This window comes from Podarcis vaucheri (genome assembly GCF_965113315.1).
Source record: "Podarcis vaucheri genome assembly, chromosome: 6".
Taxonomy (NCBI): Eukaryota; Metazoa; Chordata; class Lepidosauria; order Squamata; family Lacertidae; genus Podarcis; species Podarcis vaucheri.
The window spans coordinates 100,222,211-100,237,058 of NC_138764.1; the positions used below are offsets into that span (position 1 = coordinate 100,222,211).

The 14,848-nt window shown below is 45.2% G+C and overlaps 1 protein-coding gene across 4 annotated transcripts in view; it reads right to left on the reverse strand.

Annotated features, from left to right (window-relative positions):
- Positions 1 to 14,848, reverse strand: part of MYT1 (myelin transcription factor 1) — a 175,697-nt gene that overhangs the window by 62,618 nt on the left and 98,231 nt on the right. For all 4 annotated transcript variants that reach the window (XM_082225857.1, XM_082225858.1, XM_082225856.1 and 1 more), the window contains exons 7-10: positions 12,589 to 13,374; positions 10,236 to 10,370; positions 6,235 to 6,325; positions 1,182 to 1,295 (exon numbers count right to left, since the gene is read on the reverse strand). In XM_082225857.1, the coding sequence (XP_082081983.1) occupies positions 1,182 to 1,295; positions 6,235 to 6,325; positions 10,236 to 10,370; positions 12,589 to 13,374 (1,126 nt within the window). The remainder of the gene's footprint in view (positions 1 to 1,181; positions 1,296 to 6,234; positions 6,326 to 10,235; positions 10,371 to 12,588; positions 13,375 to 14,848) is intronic.

A 14,848-nucleotide genomic window follows, 5' to 3' on the forward strand; every position in this document is an offset into this window, starting at 1 on the left:
GGCACAATCTGTAGTCAGCTGGTGAAGGGGTGGCACGAGCAAGCATTTTTATTTTATTTTTCTAATAGTGCTAAGTGCCTCTTAAATTTTATTAATAATTTTTTTCCATTCTTTATAATCACACTTTCATCCAGGGACGTCGAATAACTTACAAAAAAACCCCACACCATTCAGTCGAAAATCTAACAATAACATGCATCAAAATCATCCTCCTATTAGTTATGCATAATAATAATAATAATAATAATAATAATAATAATAATAATAATATATCCCGGCCTCCCCAGCCAAAGCCGGGCTCAGAGCGGCTAACAACAGTAAAATGATACAACATTCTAAAATCATTTCATTGTAAAATTAATTCAAATCAGATTAATGGCAACTGTTAATATAACAGTATATACTTTTGTCCCTACTCATTTATCCTAATTTCCCCCCTTCCTCCCTCCCCTTTAACCCCTCCCCCCCAAAAATTGTTCTCTCTTCAAATCTTTAACCATGTGCACAGATTATTCTTTCTAATTTGGATGCTTGGGTTGGCTTCCCCCGTGCTATCCAATTCCTATAACTTGGCCATTTATTCAAAATCTTTTGACATTTGCTTTCCCATGCATCTTCCGTCATTACCTGTTCAAATATATCACGATTGTACATATTCAAAAACATAGTCATTCCACGGAGCAAGCATGCTAAACTCTCTGATCGTTAAATCAGAGACAAGTTCTGCTCCTGAAAGCTACACAGTCGTAAGAAACAAAAGGGCTTGGGGATGTGTTAACAATATAACAGAAATTGAAATATTGGATTGTGGCTTTCTGCCTCCATCCTCATAATGTCAATATGATAGCTGTAATTCTCTGTCAGTTTGCAATGCAGTGTAACCAGTACGGACGCAGTATGGCTGCACTGTGAAAAACCCTTTGGCCTGTTGTCTCGGCACTAATTGATGCTACAGAAGCCATTCGTTGTCCTCCCATGCCCTGCCTAGAAACATCAATTACTTTTTTTATAACTGTTTGCAGAGACATTTGACAGTAAGAAAAGCATCAGCAGGAACAAGATATGCTGGCACTTGCATAAGTGGTGACTTGCTGTTCTTTCTCAGATATTATATTATTGGTGGCAGTTGGAGGGAGGGAGGGAAGAGAAGCAGGTGGCTTAGGAAATACTTGTCTATTTACCTGAGTATCCGATCAGAATTTGAGCTGCTCTTTGATGGGTCACCAGTTGGGGGCTGCTGCTTCTCGTGAGATTTGGCTAGTTTTTCAGCAGCGGCGATGGGGCACCCGGATAAGCTGTAGGAAGGAAGGAAAGAAGGAAGGAACAGAAAAGTGGCATGAGAGAGGAAGGGAGGAAAGTAATTTTTTTGTGTGTGTGTTACATTTTTTTAATGTTTAAATTTATTTTTTATTTTTACCAACAACCAAAACACAAACAGTGAAACCCCCCAGACGGCTGATACATTGGGCATAATAATAACATATTCAAATCAACCATATGTACAATTTTATATACGTTAACACTCCTCCATCCAGAAAGTTTATTTAACTTTTAACGTTTTAATTGCCCCAAATTGTTCAAACCTACCCAAATAATTCAATAGGGAGGAAAGTAATAATAGAAATACTGCACTCTACAGCAAAGCCTTCAACATTTCTCTGATGAAAATAGGGACGTCCTATTTAATAATAATTATAATTATACTCCGCCCATCTGACTGGGTTGCCCCAGCCACTCTGGGCGGCTTCCAACATATATAAAAACATAATAAAACATTAAACATTAAAAAACTTCCCTACACAGGGCGGTTTTCAGATGTCTTCTAAGGGTTGTACAGTGGTGCCTCGCAAGACGAAATTAATTCGTTCCGCAAGTTTTTTCTTCTTGCGAGTTTTTCGTCTTGCGAAGCGTGATTTCCCATAGGAATGCATTGAAAATCAATCAATGCGTTCCTATGGAGACCGTCCGGGGACAGAGGGGAAGCGCCGCGCGCCTTCCCCTCTGTCCCCAGACCAGTTTAAAGCAAGGGGCGGTGGGGAGAAGATTGCTTCTCCCCATTGCCTGCCCCGCAATCTCCGGGGACAGAGGGGAAGCGCCGCGCGCCTTCCCCTCTGTCCCCTCTTTTGAAGCAAGGGGCGGAGGGGAGAAGATCGCTTCTCCCCGTTGCTAGCCCCGCAATCTCCGGGGACAGAGGGGAAGCGCCGCGCGCCTTCCCCTCTGTCCCCTCTTTTGAAGCAAGGGGCGGAGGGGAGAAGATCGCTTCTCCCCGTTGCCGCCCCTTGGTTCAAAAGGGGTCCCAGGAGAGAGGGGAAGGCTCGCGTGCCTTCCCCTCTGTCCCCGGAGATTGCGGGGCTGGCAACGGGGAGAAGCGATCTTCTCCCCGCCGCCCCTTGCTTCAAAAGAGGTCCGGGGACAGCGGGGAAGACGCGCTGCGCTTCCCCGCTATCCCCGGAGCTTGCGGGGCAAGCTTCGTTTTGCGAAGCAAGCCCATAGGGAAATGCGTCTTGCGAAGCGGCTAAGAAAACGAAAAACTCCTTTGTCTAGCGAGTTTTTCGTCTTCCGAGGCGTTCGTCTTGCGGGGTACCACTGTACAGTCGTACCTCGGAAGTCAAACGCCTTGTGAGTCAAAGGTTTTGGCTGCCAAACGGCGCAAACCTGGAAGTGAGCGTTTCGGCTTGCGAGCATTCATTATAACCTGAATATCTGATGTGGGTTCTGCAGCTTCTGATTGGCTGCAGGAACTTCCTGCAGCCAATCAGAAGCCGTGCCTTGGTTTTTGAATGTTTTGGAAGTCGAATGGACTTCTGGAACAGATTCTATTTGACTTCCGAGGTATGACTGTATAGTTACTTATCTCCTTTGCATGGGGGTTGCATAACTGCATATCTTCCAATATTTCTCCGATGAAAAATAGCGGTGCCCTAACACGCCCTCCATCCTTTCTCTGATGAAAATAGAGACGTCTTAAGGAAAAGTGGGACATTCCAGGATCAAATCAGAAACCGGGCCGGCTTCTGTAAATCCGGGACTGTCGCTGGAAAATAGGGACACTTGGAGGGTCTGCTACGGCAGAGTTCCCCAATCTGGCACCATCCCAATGTTAGACTGCAATTCTCATCATCCCTGCCCACTAGGCATGCTGGGCTGGGCTGATGGGTGTTGTAGTCCAAAAAGATGTGGAGGGCACCAAGTTGGGGAAGGCTGCTCTAGAGTGTTCAAAATGCTTCACATGCATTGCCGTGCTGTAATCCATGCAAGAACTGGGTATAATGGGTCAGTAAGTATTATTCTGGGATGCAGGTGGCGCTGTGGGTTAAACCACAGAGCCTAGGACTTGCCGATCAGAAGGTCAGCGGTTCAAATCCCCGATATGGGGTGAGCTCCCATTGCTCGGTCCCTGCTCCTGCCAACCTAGCAGTTCGAAAGCACGTCAAAGTGCAAGTAGATAAATAGGTACTGCTCTGGCGGAAAGGTAAACGGTGTTTTGGGCGCTGCTCTGGTTCGCCAGAAGCGGCTTAGTCATGCTGGCCACATGACCCGGAAGCTGTATGCCGGCTCCCTCGGCCAGTAAAGTGAGATGAGCGCCGCAACCCCAGAGTCGGCCACGACTGGACCTAATGGTCAGGGGTCCCTTTACCTTTTAAGTATTATTCTAATATTGGAAATGGAAGAAGGGTAAGGGATACGGCTTGCCTAAAGCCATCTAGTGACTGCATGGCAGAGGTGAGATTAAAATTTAGTGGGAGCCGGCACAGTGAGTCTTTCTAGCAAAACTGGACTTTCCCCTCTCTTCTAAACATACAAAAACTTTCTGACAGTGAAAGCTCCTCCCCAGTGGAACGGTCTCCTTCGGGAGGTTCTAGACTCTCCTTCCTTGGAGGTTTTTAAGCAGAGGTTGGATGGCCATCTGTCATGGATGCTGTAGCTGAGATTCCTGCATTGCAGGGGGGCTGGAATAGATGAGCCTTGGGGTCTCTTCCAACTCTCTGATTCTACTTCCCCCATATAAGTTCTGGGGGTGTCAGAAGTACCCCTAGAACAGAACACAGAGGGAAGAGAGGGGAGGTTGTTCCATCCGGGGAGCAGAAATTATTGCACCAATGACTTCATGACCAAGTGGGGATTTGAGTCTGTCACTCTAACCATTACACCACACTGTCTTCCTAGAGTTCTTCTGCTATGTGGCAGCTACATAAATCAAGTGGGTAACGAAATATGGAGAAAGCAAAATGACACACAGAGAGGGATCTGAAATACTTTCCTTGAAGCTTGAATTTGTTTTATTCTGGATTGTTTCATTTGATGTGTTCATGCTTTGAGGTTTTTTTTTCTCTTTAAAATATAAAGCGGTATAGAAACGAAATGAAAAATAAAACAATGACGACAATTGTAACAGTGCGATGTTGAATTCCACCCTTTGTTTCCCCGAAGCAATATGAAATGTAGATAGCAGCTTTATGAATGCCATAGTCCAGGACTTAAGCTGAGCTGGCCACCAATCTTATTTTTGGGAAGCAATCTATGTTTGCGTAATCCAGCAAAAATGTGTTCAGTTAATTAGGGCTGGCAGGCTGCCACCTGGACATACTCTATAAAGAAAAATTGCATGGCGTGGGGCAAAAATAAATTCCAATTAGCTTCAGCAGGAGAGGACTGGATAGGGCAGGCGGCAATCATAGGTTGAGACGAGCCACAAAACTCTTGCAAGAAACTGGGCAACAGAATTAAAGTTAAAAAGAATTCTCCACATTGCAACTTGACAACCATAGTCAGTTACAGTGATTTAGGTCAGTATGCAATACACTCATTCCATTACTCTCGTACAATGGAACCTTCCCCTCTCTCATCCCTGAATGCACATCCTAAACCCTCCCCAAATCTGCTCCAGAGGGTTGGGGTAACCCCCAGAACATTTTTTTTTTGGGGGGGGGACATGCAGGGAGGAGGAGGGAAAGCAGAAATCCTTGTTTTGATAGAATTTGCCACTTAGCGCGATTTTGGACACAGCTCTTCGGCTGCTTATACCCCAATGTTATTTTCTATACGAGCATCACAGCAACTCATGAGATCTGATGCTCAAATTACTACATGCAGCCCAGGCTCCTGATACCTTGATGGCAGGACTGAACCCAGATCCATCCCAAAAGTGGCTTGTGCCACTATTGTGCCAAAAGTTTGCCCTGTGCCTGCCACACCTGATCATTTACCATGCAAGGGAATCTGAATATCACCTGCAGGAAGGGGAGAGGAGGATGTTTGGGAGCTCTCCGGCCACAGGGACTGAGAAAGGGAACATAGTTTTTGCTCTGCACATCAGCAGCAGTGGAGAATTTAATTTCACTTTCCTTCGCTCGCTGGCTAGTGCTTCAAGCCAAATTGATCTTCTCAATTAATTGAAGAAACATATCTATTTTTTTCTCTTCTGATCTAGGCCCACAAAAAAGGGTACGTTTCTTGTCCCCAGCCCAATGCGGAAACAACGTTTAACAAACTGAGCAACTGTGTGTGCCATGTGTGACACCTTTGATCCAGTGAGTTCAGTTCCTAACCTGATCCTGTTGCTCTTAACATTTTCCAGGGAAGCAACATTTTTTAGAGATTGCTTAGATTCTTACATGCATTTCCATATAACACATTCCCTTCCCAAATAGGTCTTACAATCTATAGAATCTGTTTCTGAAACCGCTTTGTATCGTACAAGAGAATTCCTACACTGCCATTAAGCTATGCAAATATCATTTACGTGTTGACCATTCCATGCACGTGCCTACATGTGGTAGGGCAGAATTGTTATCATCTTTCTTGTAGGTTCACACTGCTTGTATCTGGGCTAGATGTACAATCACCAAATGCTATGCTTTTGTTATTGTTATGTACTGAAGTTCTCACCCTGGGCCAGAAGGGGGATACTGTAGATAGTTATGCAAATAAAGGATCGAAAGTGATGTTCAGTGATTGGATAGTTTTAGAAAATTGTTACAGTTACATTGTACTGGAGCTCTATATAAGCAGGCTGACTGAACCCTTCAGTTCAGTTCTGTCCTGGCCTGTGAATAAACAAGAGCTGTTTGAAGAATCGCTGTGTCGTCTGATGTGTTCACCCACAATTTAACAGTTATCTGCCTTTTTCTGCCCCAAGATGCCTTCTTGAACCCAAGACTTCTGTTGTCCTATGCTGAACAGTTTCTAAATTGGCTCTAGGATAACTTGGAGCTCTTGCTGTGAATCACATACCTTCGGTGAGTGTTGCGGTTGCTGTTCACGTGGCCTTGTCCGGTGCACCCTGGCGTCGGGCATTTTAATACATTCTCGTGCATGGCCAAGACTTTATTATAAAGGAAGGAAAGGGGGGGGGAATGCAGAGGAGGAAGGGGAAAAACCACAACACGATTAAAGAAAGAAAGAAAACAGACGGTTCATCAGGTCTCAGAAAACAAGCAGTTGTTTGGGCTCATTCCATATCCTTCAGCTGCACCAACCAAAGCTGGTAAAGCGTGTTCCCCTTCATGGAGAGCACATGTTGTGGTGGGGGTCTGACAGGCTACGCCTCTGCTGTTGGGTGGGATCGTATGGGTGGCCATAGCAGTGATTTGGCTGTTTGAGTTACTGGGGAAATTTTGTTGTTGACAATTTGTGGGATGGACCAAGGGTTTTATATACTGAGCACGCAGCATTGGGCGTTCTCTTTCGCTGACTGCACCGGATCACCCGCCCACCCTCCCTAATTTAGAGCTTTTTGCATTTGACCTTGCTATGCCTGTCATGGGGTCGTCTGCTTTTGGGGCAGGGGCCTGGTGGGAATATTGTCCATTTGGCTGATTGGCTGGTGCCATTTGGTTTTTGCCCACTGCGTAGCAAATCACCACAACTTGTAAGGCTGTGGTTAAAGGTAAAGGGACCCCTGACCATTAGGTTCAGTCGTGGCCAACTCTGGGGCCAGTAAGGGAAAACAATATTGGGGAGAAAGTGGAGCTGGGCACCAGACTCTCACCTCTCCCCACATGCTCCCAGGGGCCTGCGCGGCCCAAGCCCCACACCAGGGATTCGGACGAAAGCATGGCGAGCCCCTGGATTCCTTTAACGGAACTCCCTTGCAACAGCAGCATTGGAAAGGCAGGCACAGCCAACCACATCCCTCCACCAACCAAAAATTTAACCAATGAGTGGGTGGCGCTGTGGGTTAAACCACAGAGCCTAGGACTTGCCGATCAGGAGGTCGGCAGTTTGAATCCCTGTGACAGGGTGAGCTCCCGTTGCTCAGTCCCTGCTCCTAGCAGTTCGAAAGCATGACAACGTGCAAGTAGATAAATAGGTACTGCTCTGGCGGAAAGGTAAACGGTGTTTCTGTGCGCTGCTCTGGTTCGCCAGAAGTGGCTTAGTCACGCTGGCCACATGACCCAGAAGCTGTATGCCGGCTCCCTCGGCCAGTAAAGCGAGATGAGCGCAGCAACCCCAGAGTTAGTCACGACTGGACCTAATGGTCAGGGCTCCCTCTACCTTTACCTTTACCCTGCATAACCCTGGTCTTATGCCCCAGAGCACAGCCCTTTCTGCAGAACTCCCTGCCCTGGAAGCCACATGCAAGGTTTTTTGTTCCTGTAATAGAATGAGTTAAAATGTGAATTTAAAAAATAAGATAAAAACGTATATTACTTTATTTCCTACTGCATTGCGCTTCTCCTGCCTATCTGTTTCAGGTACTTTTAAGCAATTGGAATTATCTATAGTCTCTTATTTTGTTTTGTTTTTTTAAAATATTTTTAATCTTCAGGATTACTACCTCCTGCGGTGATGACCTTAAAAGCAAAGGAATTAATTTGTTTTTCAGTTCTTTTTTTTAAAAAAAATCACACATATGAGAAAATAACTGATGTCCCCTTGTCTTATTTCCCCTCAAGTCTAAAACCTTTGAAGTGAACTGATAAGGCAGATTTTCACTTTATTTTCATATGTGCACACAGCGATTCCTGTGATGTTGTTATGAAGACATGAATTAAACCCACAAATAACAAACATTTGCCCTTTGGGGAGAAAGTATATGAAACTTTCCAATACCAATTTATATTTAATAGCAGGAAAAAGTTGACTTTTCCATTTCCTTTGTGTTTTGCCACGCCTGCCTCATACATACTGTTTGCATTTTTAAAAAAGAGGGAAAAGATAATTTGCAAACATCTCTCTTTCCCTCTTTAACATTTCATGGAAATCAGTAGGAATGAAGTGTCTGATTCATTCCAGACAAGATGGAATACTTTCTAAGAAACTGTGTTTTCAGAGGTGGCTTATCCTCACTTTGTGTTTAAGAAAACAGGGGTGTAGCAAGCTGAGAGCTATGGCAACTATCTTATGACTGCTAGCAGCCGAATTCAGCAGAAGATGATCAGTCTAAAATTCCACTTAATTCACTGGAAGACAGTTAAGTACTGTATATGCATAAGCAGAGCAATGAAAAAATATGTTGCAATCCCCGCTTTTGGCCATTTTAGGGGTGGGGGTGGGAGAGGGAAAATGACCCCCCCATCATTGGGCTGCCCAAAGAACTTTCTCAAAGTTTTTTTTTTGGGGGGAAAGGCTTACCACACAACTTCCTTTAGCTTACAACTTGTGTGGATGTGCACTAAGAGACAGTGGTTTGCTTGAGGCGACTGAATGAATTCATAGCTGAAGTGAAAAACTAGCTTAGCTCACAGCTCAGTCTCTTAACTAGTGTGCTACAGTGCCTAGCATAAATGAGTGCGATGGGCACGCAGTCATCAAAATGATGTTGAGATCACAACTTAACATTAAGGGCATTTTGTAAGCCATTGTCATGTCTTTTTTGAACATAGGGGTGAGCATAAAGGGGTATGGGTGGTTTTTAAAAACATTTTGGGCAGCATTTTTTTTTAAATAATCCTTTTGGCAATTTTTCAGACACTGTGCCACAAGAGGGCAAACATGTTTGCCCACTGAAAGCGTTGGAAATGTAGTGAATGTGGCCAATTTTGACTGCAGGTGGGTTGACTTAAGTTGAGTCCATTTAAATTATTGTTTTAAACCATGATTTAAATAACCAGGAAGCTACACCTACTTGGTGTAAGCAATTGATTTAAATCGACTTTCTCATTTTGAAATTCATTGATGACTAAGCAGGCATACTGAGCGGTTAGTATAACAGCCTAAATGCTTACTGCATTGCAAAATTATGTCTACTTAGAGAAAACAGATATTAATTTGGGTCTACCTGCATACATGCAAGCATATTAAGGAAGATATCACTTTATTGAAGGGTGCAGTCCTTTTATACTTATTTGGTAGCAAATTGCAGGAAACAGAAGTCCCATTTTCTTCAATGGGACTTATTTCCAAGTAAGCAGGCATGGGATTGGCCTTCAAGCATCCAGAACAGCGGTTCTCAACCTGTGGGTCCCCAGATGTTGTTGGACTACAACTCCCATCATCCCTGAGCTCTGGCCTTGCTAGCTAGGGGTGATGGGAGTTGTAGCCCAACAACATCTGGGGACCCACAGGTTGAGAAAGGTTGGTCCAGAACATTGCAGAAGCAACTTGGTCACAGACCCTCCTGTCTTCCCTGCTTGCTCAGCTGCCACCCAACTGTTCTCAAAATAAAAAAATTCCTTCCAGTAGCACCTTAAAGACCAACTAAGTTAGTTCTTGGTATGAGCTTTCGTGTGCATGCACACTTCTTCTGATACACTGAAACAGAAGTTGCCAGATCCTTCTATATAGTGTGAAGGTGGGGAGGGGTATTACTCAGAAGGGTGGTGGGAATGGGAGATTGGCAGATAGCTGAGATGAGCCTGTTAACGACTCTTAACGACTGCAATAGGTCTTACAGGAAAAGGCAAGGGGTGAGAAGGTGAAAAATGGCTTAGTCATGTATAATGAGATAAGAATCCAATGTCTTTGTTCAGACCAGGTCTCTCCATGGTTTTAAGTCTGGTAATGAGTTGCAATTCAGCAGCTTCTCTTTCCAGTCTATTTCTGAAATTCCTTTGTAGTAAAACACTATCTGTAACTGGACCCAACTGTTCTGTTCTCTTTTCCATTTTCACCTTTGCCTTGCTGCACCTGGAACACCCCGTCCCCCTTCTCCACATTCACTGGAGATGATGGATTTGTCATTCATTCATTCATTCATTCATTCATTCATTCATTCATACAGCAGTAGTATTTCTTGCAAAAGAAGAAGCTGGACTGTTTCTGTCCTGTAAATAACTCCAAGTCACACTCACTCTCTGGAGGGATCCTGTCTTTGTGCGGGCAGCCAGACAAACTGCGGTGGTGAGGGTACAGCCCCGTGACATGCCCTGTGCCATCACAGCCAGGGGTTGGGCATTTGATTTCTCGCTTCTCGGGTCTTGAAGGATCTAGGCAATGCAGGGAGGAGAGGGTGCAGGAAGAACATCATGAGACGTGCAAAAAAGTCCACGAGAAAATCAAACCAGTCTTATTAAGAATACTCTGAATCTGTTTTTGCATTTCATTTCAGGTGAAAATTTACTTACACAATTCATGACCAGCCTTCCCCAACCTAGTGCCCGTCATGGTGGCTGGCGCCAATGGCAGTTGTCTTCCAAAACATCTGGCAGGCACTAGGGTGGGGGGCACCAGTCCAGAGGGACAGTAAATGTACATCTCAATGACAACAACAAAAGATCAGTGGGAAAGAGTCAGCCAATAGTACCAAACAGCTCTGGGAAAGATAGGTAGCTCTTCAGATATTGTTACCTATCACTACCCCTAAAACCCATGATAGAACGAAGCTCATATGCAGGTTTGTGTTTCCTACAGTCTGATTCTATGGATCAATTTAAGCTGCAGTCATGCAAGTAGCCACTTGTCCTACTGGATTGCAATCCTATGGACATAAGAACAAAGAATTTAAAGGAATGGATTGATGGATTAGCCCAAATCACTCTAATTCAGGATCTCCCCCAAGACCCCCTTAAAAAGCAAGGTGTTACTGAGATAGTCACCCACCCCCTGGGTGTATTTTATGCCACTGTGGCTCATGTGCATCAATTGATCTATCTTCCATGAACTGGTATAACCAGTTTTGAAGCAATGATTCTTCAACATCAACTTTGTTGGACTGGTCATGTTGTGCGGATGCCTGATGATCGTCTTCCAAAGCAACTACTCTATTCTGAACTTAAAAATGGACAGCGTAATGCTGGGGGTCAACAAAAGAGGTTTAAAGACTCTCTCAAGGCAAATCTTTAAAAATGTAGTATAAACACCAACAACTGGGAAACACTGGCCTGCGAGCGCTCCAGTTGGAGAACAGCCTTTACCAAAGGTGTCATGGGCTTTGAAGACGCTCGAACTCAGGACGCAAGGGAGAAACATGCTAAGAGGAAGACACGCTTGGCAAATCCACACCGTGATCAACTCCTGCCCGGGAACCAATGTCCCCACTGTGGAAGGACGTGTGGATCCAGAATTGGCCTCCATAGTCACTTACGGACTCACTGTTAAGACCGTGTTTATGGAAGACAATCTTACTTGGCTATGAGTGATCGCCAAAGAAGAAGAAAGAAGATAATCCTTCCTGAAAGTCATCTGTGCTAGAGTCTGTTGGCATGTCTAACGGCAATGAGTTTCCCAGGTGAATTAGAATTGTATGAAGAATGCTTAGGATGTTTGTTTGCCCCAAACCTTCTTGCGAACTGCTTCACTGAATAGTCCCAATGAGCCTATGGGAAACTCTATTCTCCAGTATCATTATGACCTCCTGTATATGAAAGAGTGTACCTCTAAATGCCAGTAGCTGGGGAGAGCTATTGTGCACTCATCGCTTGTGGGATTCCTGTGGGCAACGGATCAGTTGACCACCGTGATAACAGAATATTGGATTGGATGTTGGACAACCGATCCAGCAGGGCTTGTATGGAGGGAGGATTCCCCAGGTGCTTCCAGATAGGAGCTTAATGGGTCAATAAGATATTGCTGGCAACAGGTGTTTTTGTTTTTAATCTTATCGGATTCCCCCCAGAAAGGGTAAATTTGGATTAAATGCAGGAAAAACACAGGCTGGCATTTGGGTGACAATGACTTCATTTGGATGCTGCAAAAAAAACTCATGAGAAACACTGATCCCACAAGCAACACCCATCTGAAAGAAGCACTCTCCCTAGAGTAGGAGTGGGGGGAATATTCAAGCGTATGCAGACTCTGAAGGTTTTACTCCTTTGTCACTTATAGGAGCACACAGTAGGGTACTGAGGTCAACACAAAACAGCAGCCAATGAAAGTTGCAGAATACAATATGGCAGCACCATTGCAGAAACAACCATTGACCAAACCATTGCAGGGACCATTTGTTTCTTTCCATTAGGCTTCACAGAGACAGCATGACAGAAGATGGGTTACTTCTGTTCCACCATCCTCTGATTATTTTGTATTTACTGGAACCATTCAAACTTTGCATTGGCCCTGAGAATGGTGGGCTGGTGGGGACATAGGGGCATCCAGATGTTACAGATCTATAGGAACGGGGTTCCCAGGCCCTACCAAACTCATTTTCATTGCCACTGGGGGGTGGGGATAGCAGTTTATTTCCCACTGGAAGGACAACGTCCTCACCTTTGCTGTAGTAGCTCTTTCTGATGGAGTCCAGGGCTTTGTTTTGCTTGTCCTCGACCTGGAAAAGTTTCACATGCTCCCCGGCCAGCTGCTGGCCAGGCTCTCTCACAACCTTAACCTGTTCAGCTTTCAGAGCAATGGCCTGTTCCAAAAGACCCAGGTTCCCCCGGGTCATCATGTCATACATCTCAGATTCATCAGTCACAGTGGATTTCTGGGAGTGGCAATCATCGTCCTTGTCATCGTCTGATCTCACCTCCACAATGACAGAATACTCAGGCTTGGAGCCGACTATCTGTCCTTCACAGTGGGTTTTTGGGGAGTCCTGAGATGTGTGAGGAGCTTCTTCACAGATCACTGCAGTCGATGTCTCCTCCTCCTCTTCTTCCTCCTCCTCCTCTTCCTCCTCTTCCTCATACTCTTCATCTTCCTCCTCCTCTTCATTGTCTTCCTCCTCCTCTTCCTCATCTTCTTCCTCCTTTTGCAATTTGCAAGACTCCTCATAGCTCACCTCATCATCCCGATGTTCCAGGCACAAATCGCTACTGCGTTCACTGGTGACCTCAATGACTTCTTCCGCATCCTCCGTTTGGATGATGATCTCCTTTTCACATTCCTCCTCAACTGCCTCCTCTTCCTCTTCCTCTTCTTCTTCTTCTTCCTCCTCCTCTTCCTCCTCCGCTGCTCCTTCATGTAGCAAGTGCACGTCCTCCCCAGTGTTGGAGACCTGTCCTTCGCTTTTGGACACCTGCCCCTTGGCTGCAAGAGTTCCTTCTGATATTTGGCCTAGAAATAAAAGAGTTGGCAATTATTTCTTGATACGATAGGATACAATATCTTTATTGTCACTGTCCCATACGGAACAATGAAATTGAAAAATCTACATAAGACAGGGCTTGCCGATCGAAAGGTCGGCGGTTCGAATCCCCGCGGCAGGGTGCGCTCCCGCTGCTCGGTCCCAGCGCCTGCCCACCTAGCAGAATTGCATTTGGGTAGAAACTGTTTCTCAGGCGGCTAGTCCTGGTCTTTATAACCCTATACCTTCTTCCAGAAGGCAGAAGCTGAAAGAGATCATTTCCGGGGTGCGCACTATCCTGCACTATCTTTGCAGCTTTCTTATGGCACCTGACAGCATAGATTTGATCTAAGGTGGGAAGACTGCACCCAATTACAGTGGTGCCCCGCAAGACGAATGCCTCGCAAGACGGAAAACTCACTAGACGAAAGAGTTTTCTGTTTTGGAGGTGCTTCGCAAAATGAATTTCCTATGGGCTTGCTTCGCAAGACGACAATGTCTTGCGAGTTCCTGCTGGTTTTTCCCCCTCCCCCCTTTTTCTAAGCCGCTAAGCTGCTTATCAGCTGATCCGATCAGCAGATAAGCCGCTAAAAGCCGCTAATAGCGCTAATAGCGCTAATCCGCTAATCCTTCAATGGGCTTGCTTCGCAAGACGAAAAAACCGCTAGACGAAGAGAATCACAGAACGGATTCTTTTCGTCTTGCGAGGCACCACTGTATTCTCTCTGCAGTCTTTACAACCCTGGACAGCATTGTTTTTTCCCTGGCCGTGCAGCTCCCAAACCACACACAGAGACCATAAGTTAATACACTCTCCACAGTGCAATGGTAAAATGCCATCAACAGGTCCTTTGAGAGATTGTTTTTCCGGAGGATTCTCAGAAAATATAACCTCTGCTGTGCTCTCTTCATCAGGTCTTTGCAGTTTTCTCTTGCAGCTGGTCTGGAGCAGGCTGGGTGCTATATTCTGTTGTGGCTTGGGGCTTTGGCCCTTAAGATAGGGTTGCCATACGTCTAGAATTTCCCAGACATCGTTGGGATTCTGCCATTAGAATCAGTGACCGGACGGAGATTGCTGAAATGTCCAGGAAAATCTGGACGTATGGTAACCCATGTCCAATTTCCCCCCCACTTATTGAAAAGTGGCCACCCAACTTAAGCAGGGAAGAATAGCTGGGGGACACCCCCCCACATAAACATTTAAATAGCCCATTTTAAAGGTTTGATTGAAACCCGTGCCTTGCTATTACACTCCTGGTGTGGCCATATTTATAGCATTCAGCCATGGCAGGTAAACAGACCGTTTTCTTTCTTAAAACTGTTCCCTCTGATGAGATGAACATCAGTGCCTGACATTTATTTTCCCCAGGATGCCTCCAGAAGTCATCAACTAGATACTTGTGTGCTTTGTCTAATGCCTCTCTAGACTGATATTTATGTGCGGAAAATATCACACAGAAGGAT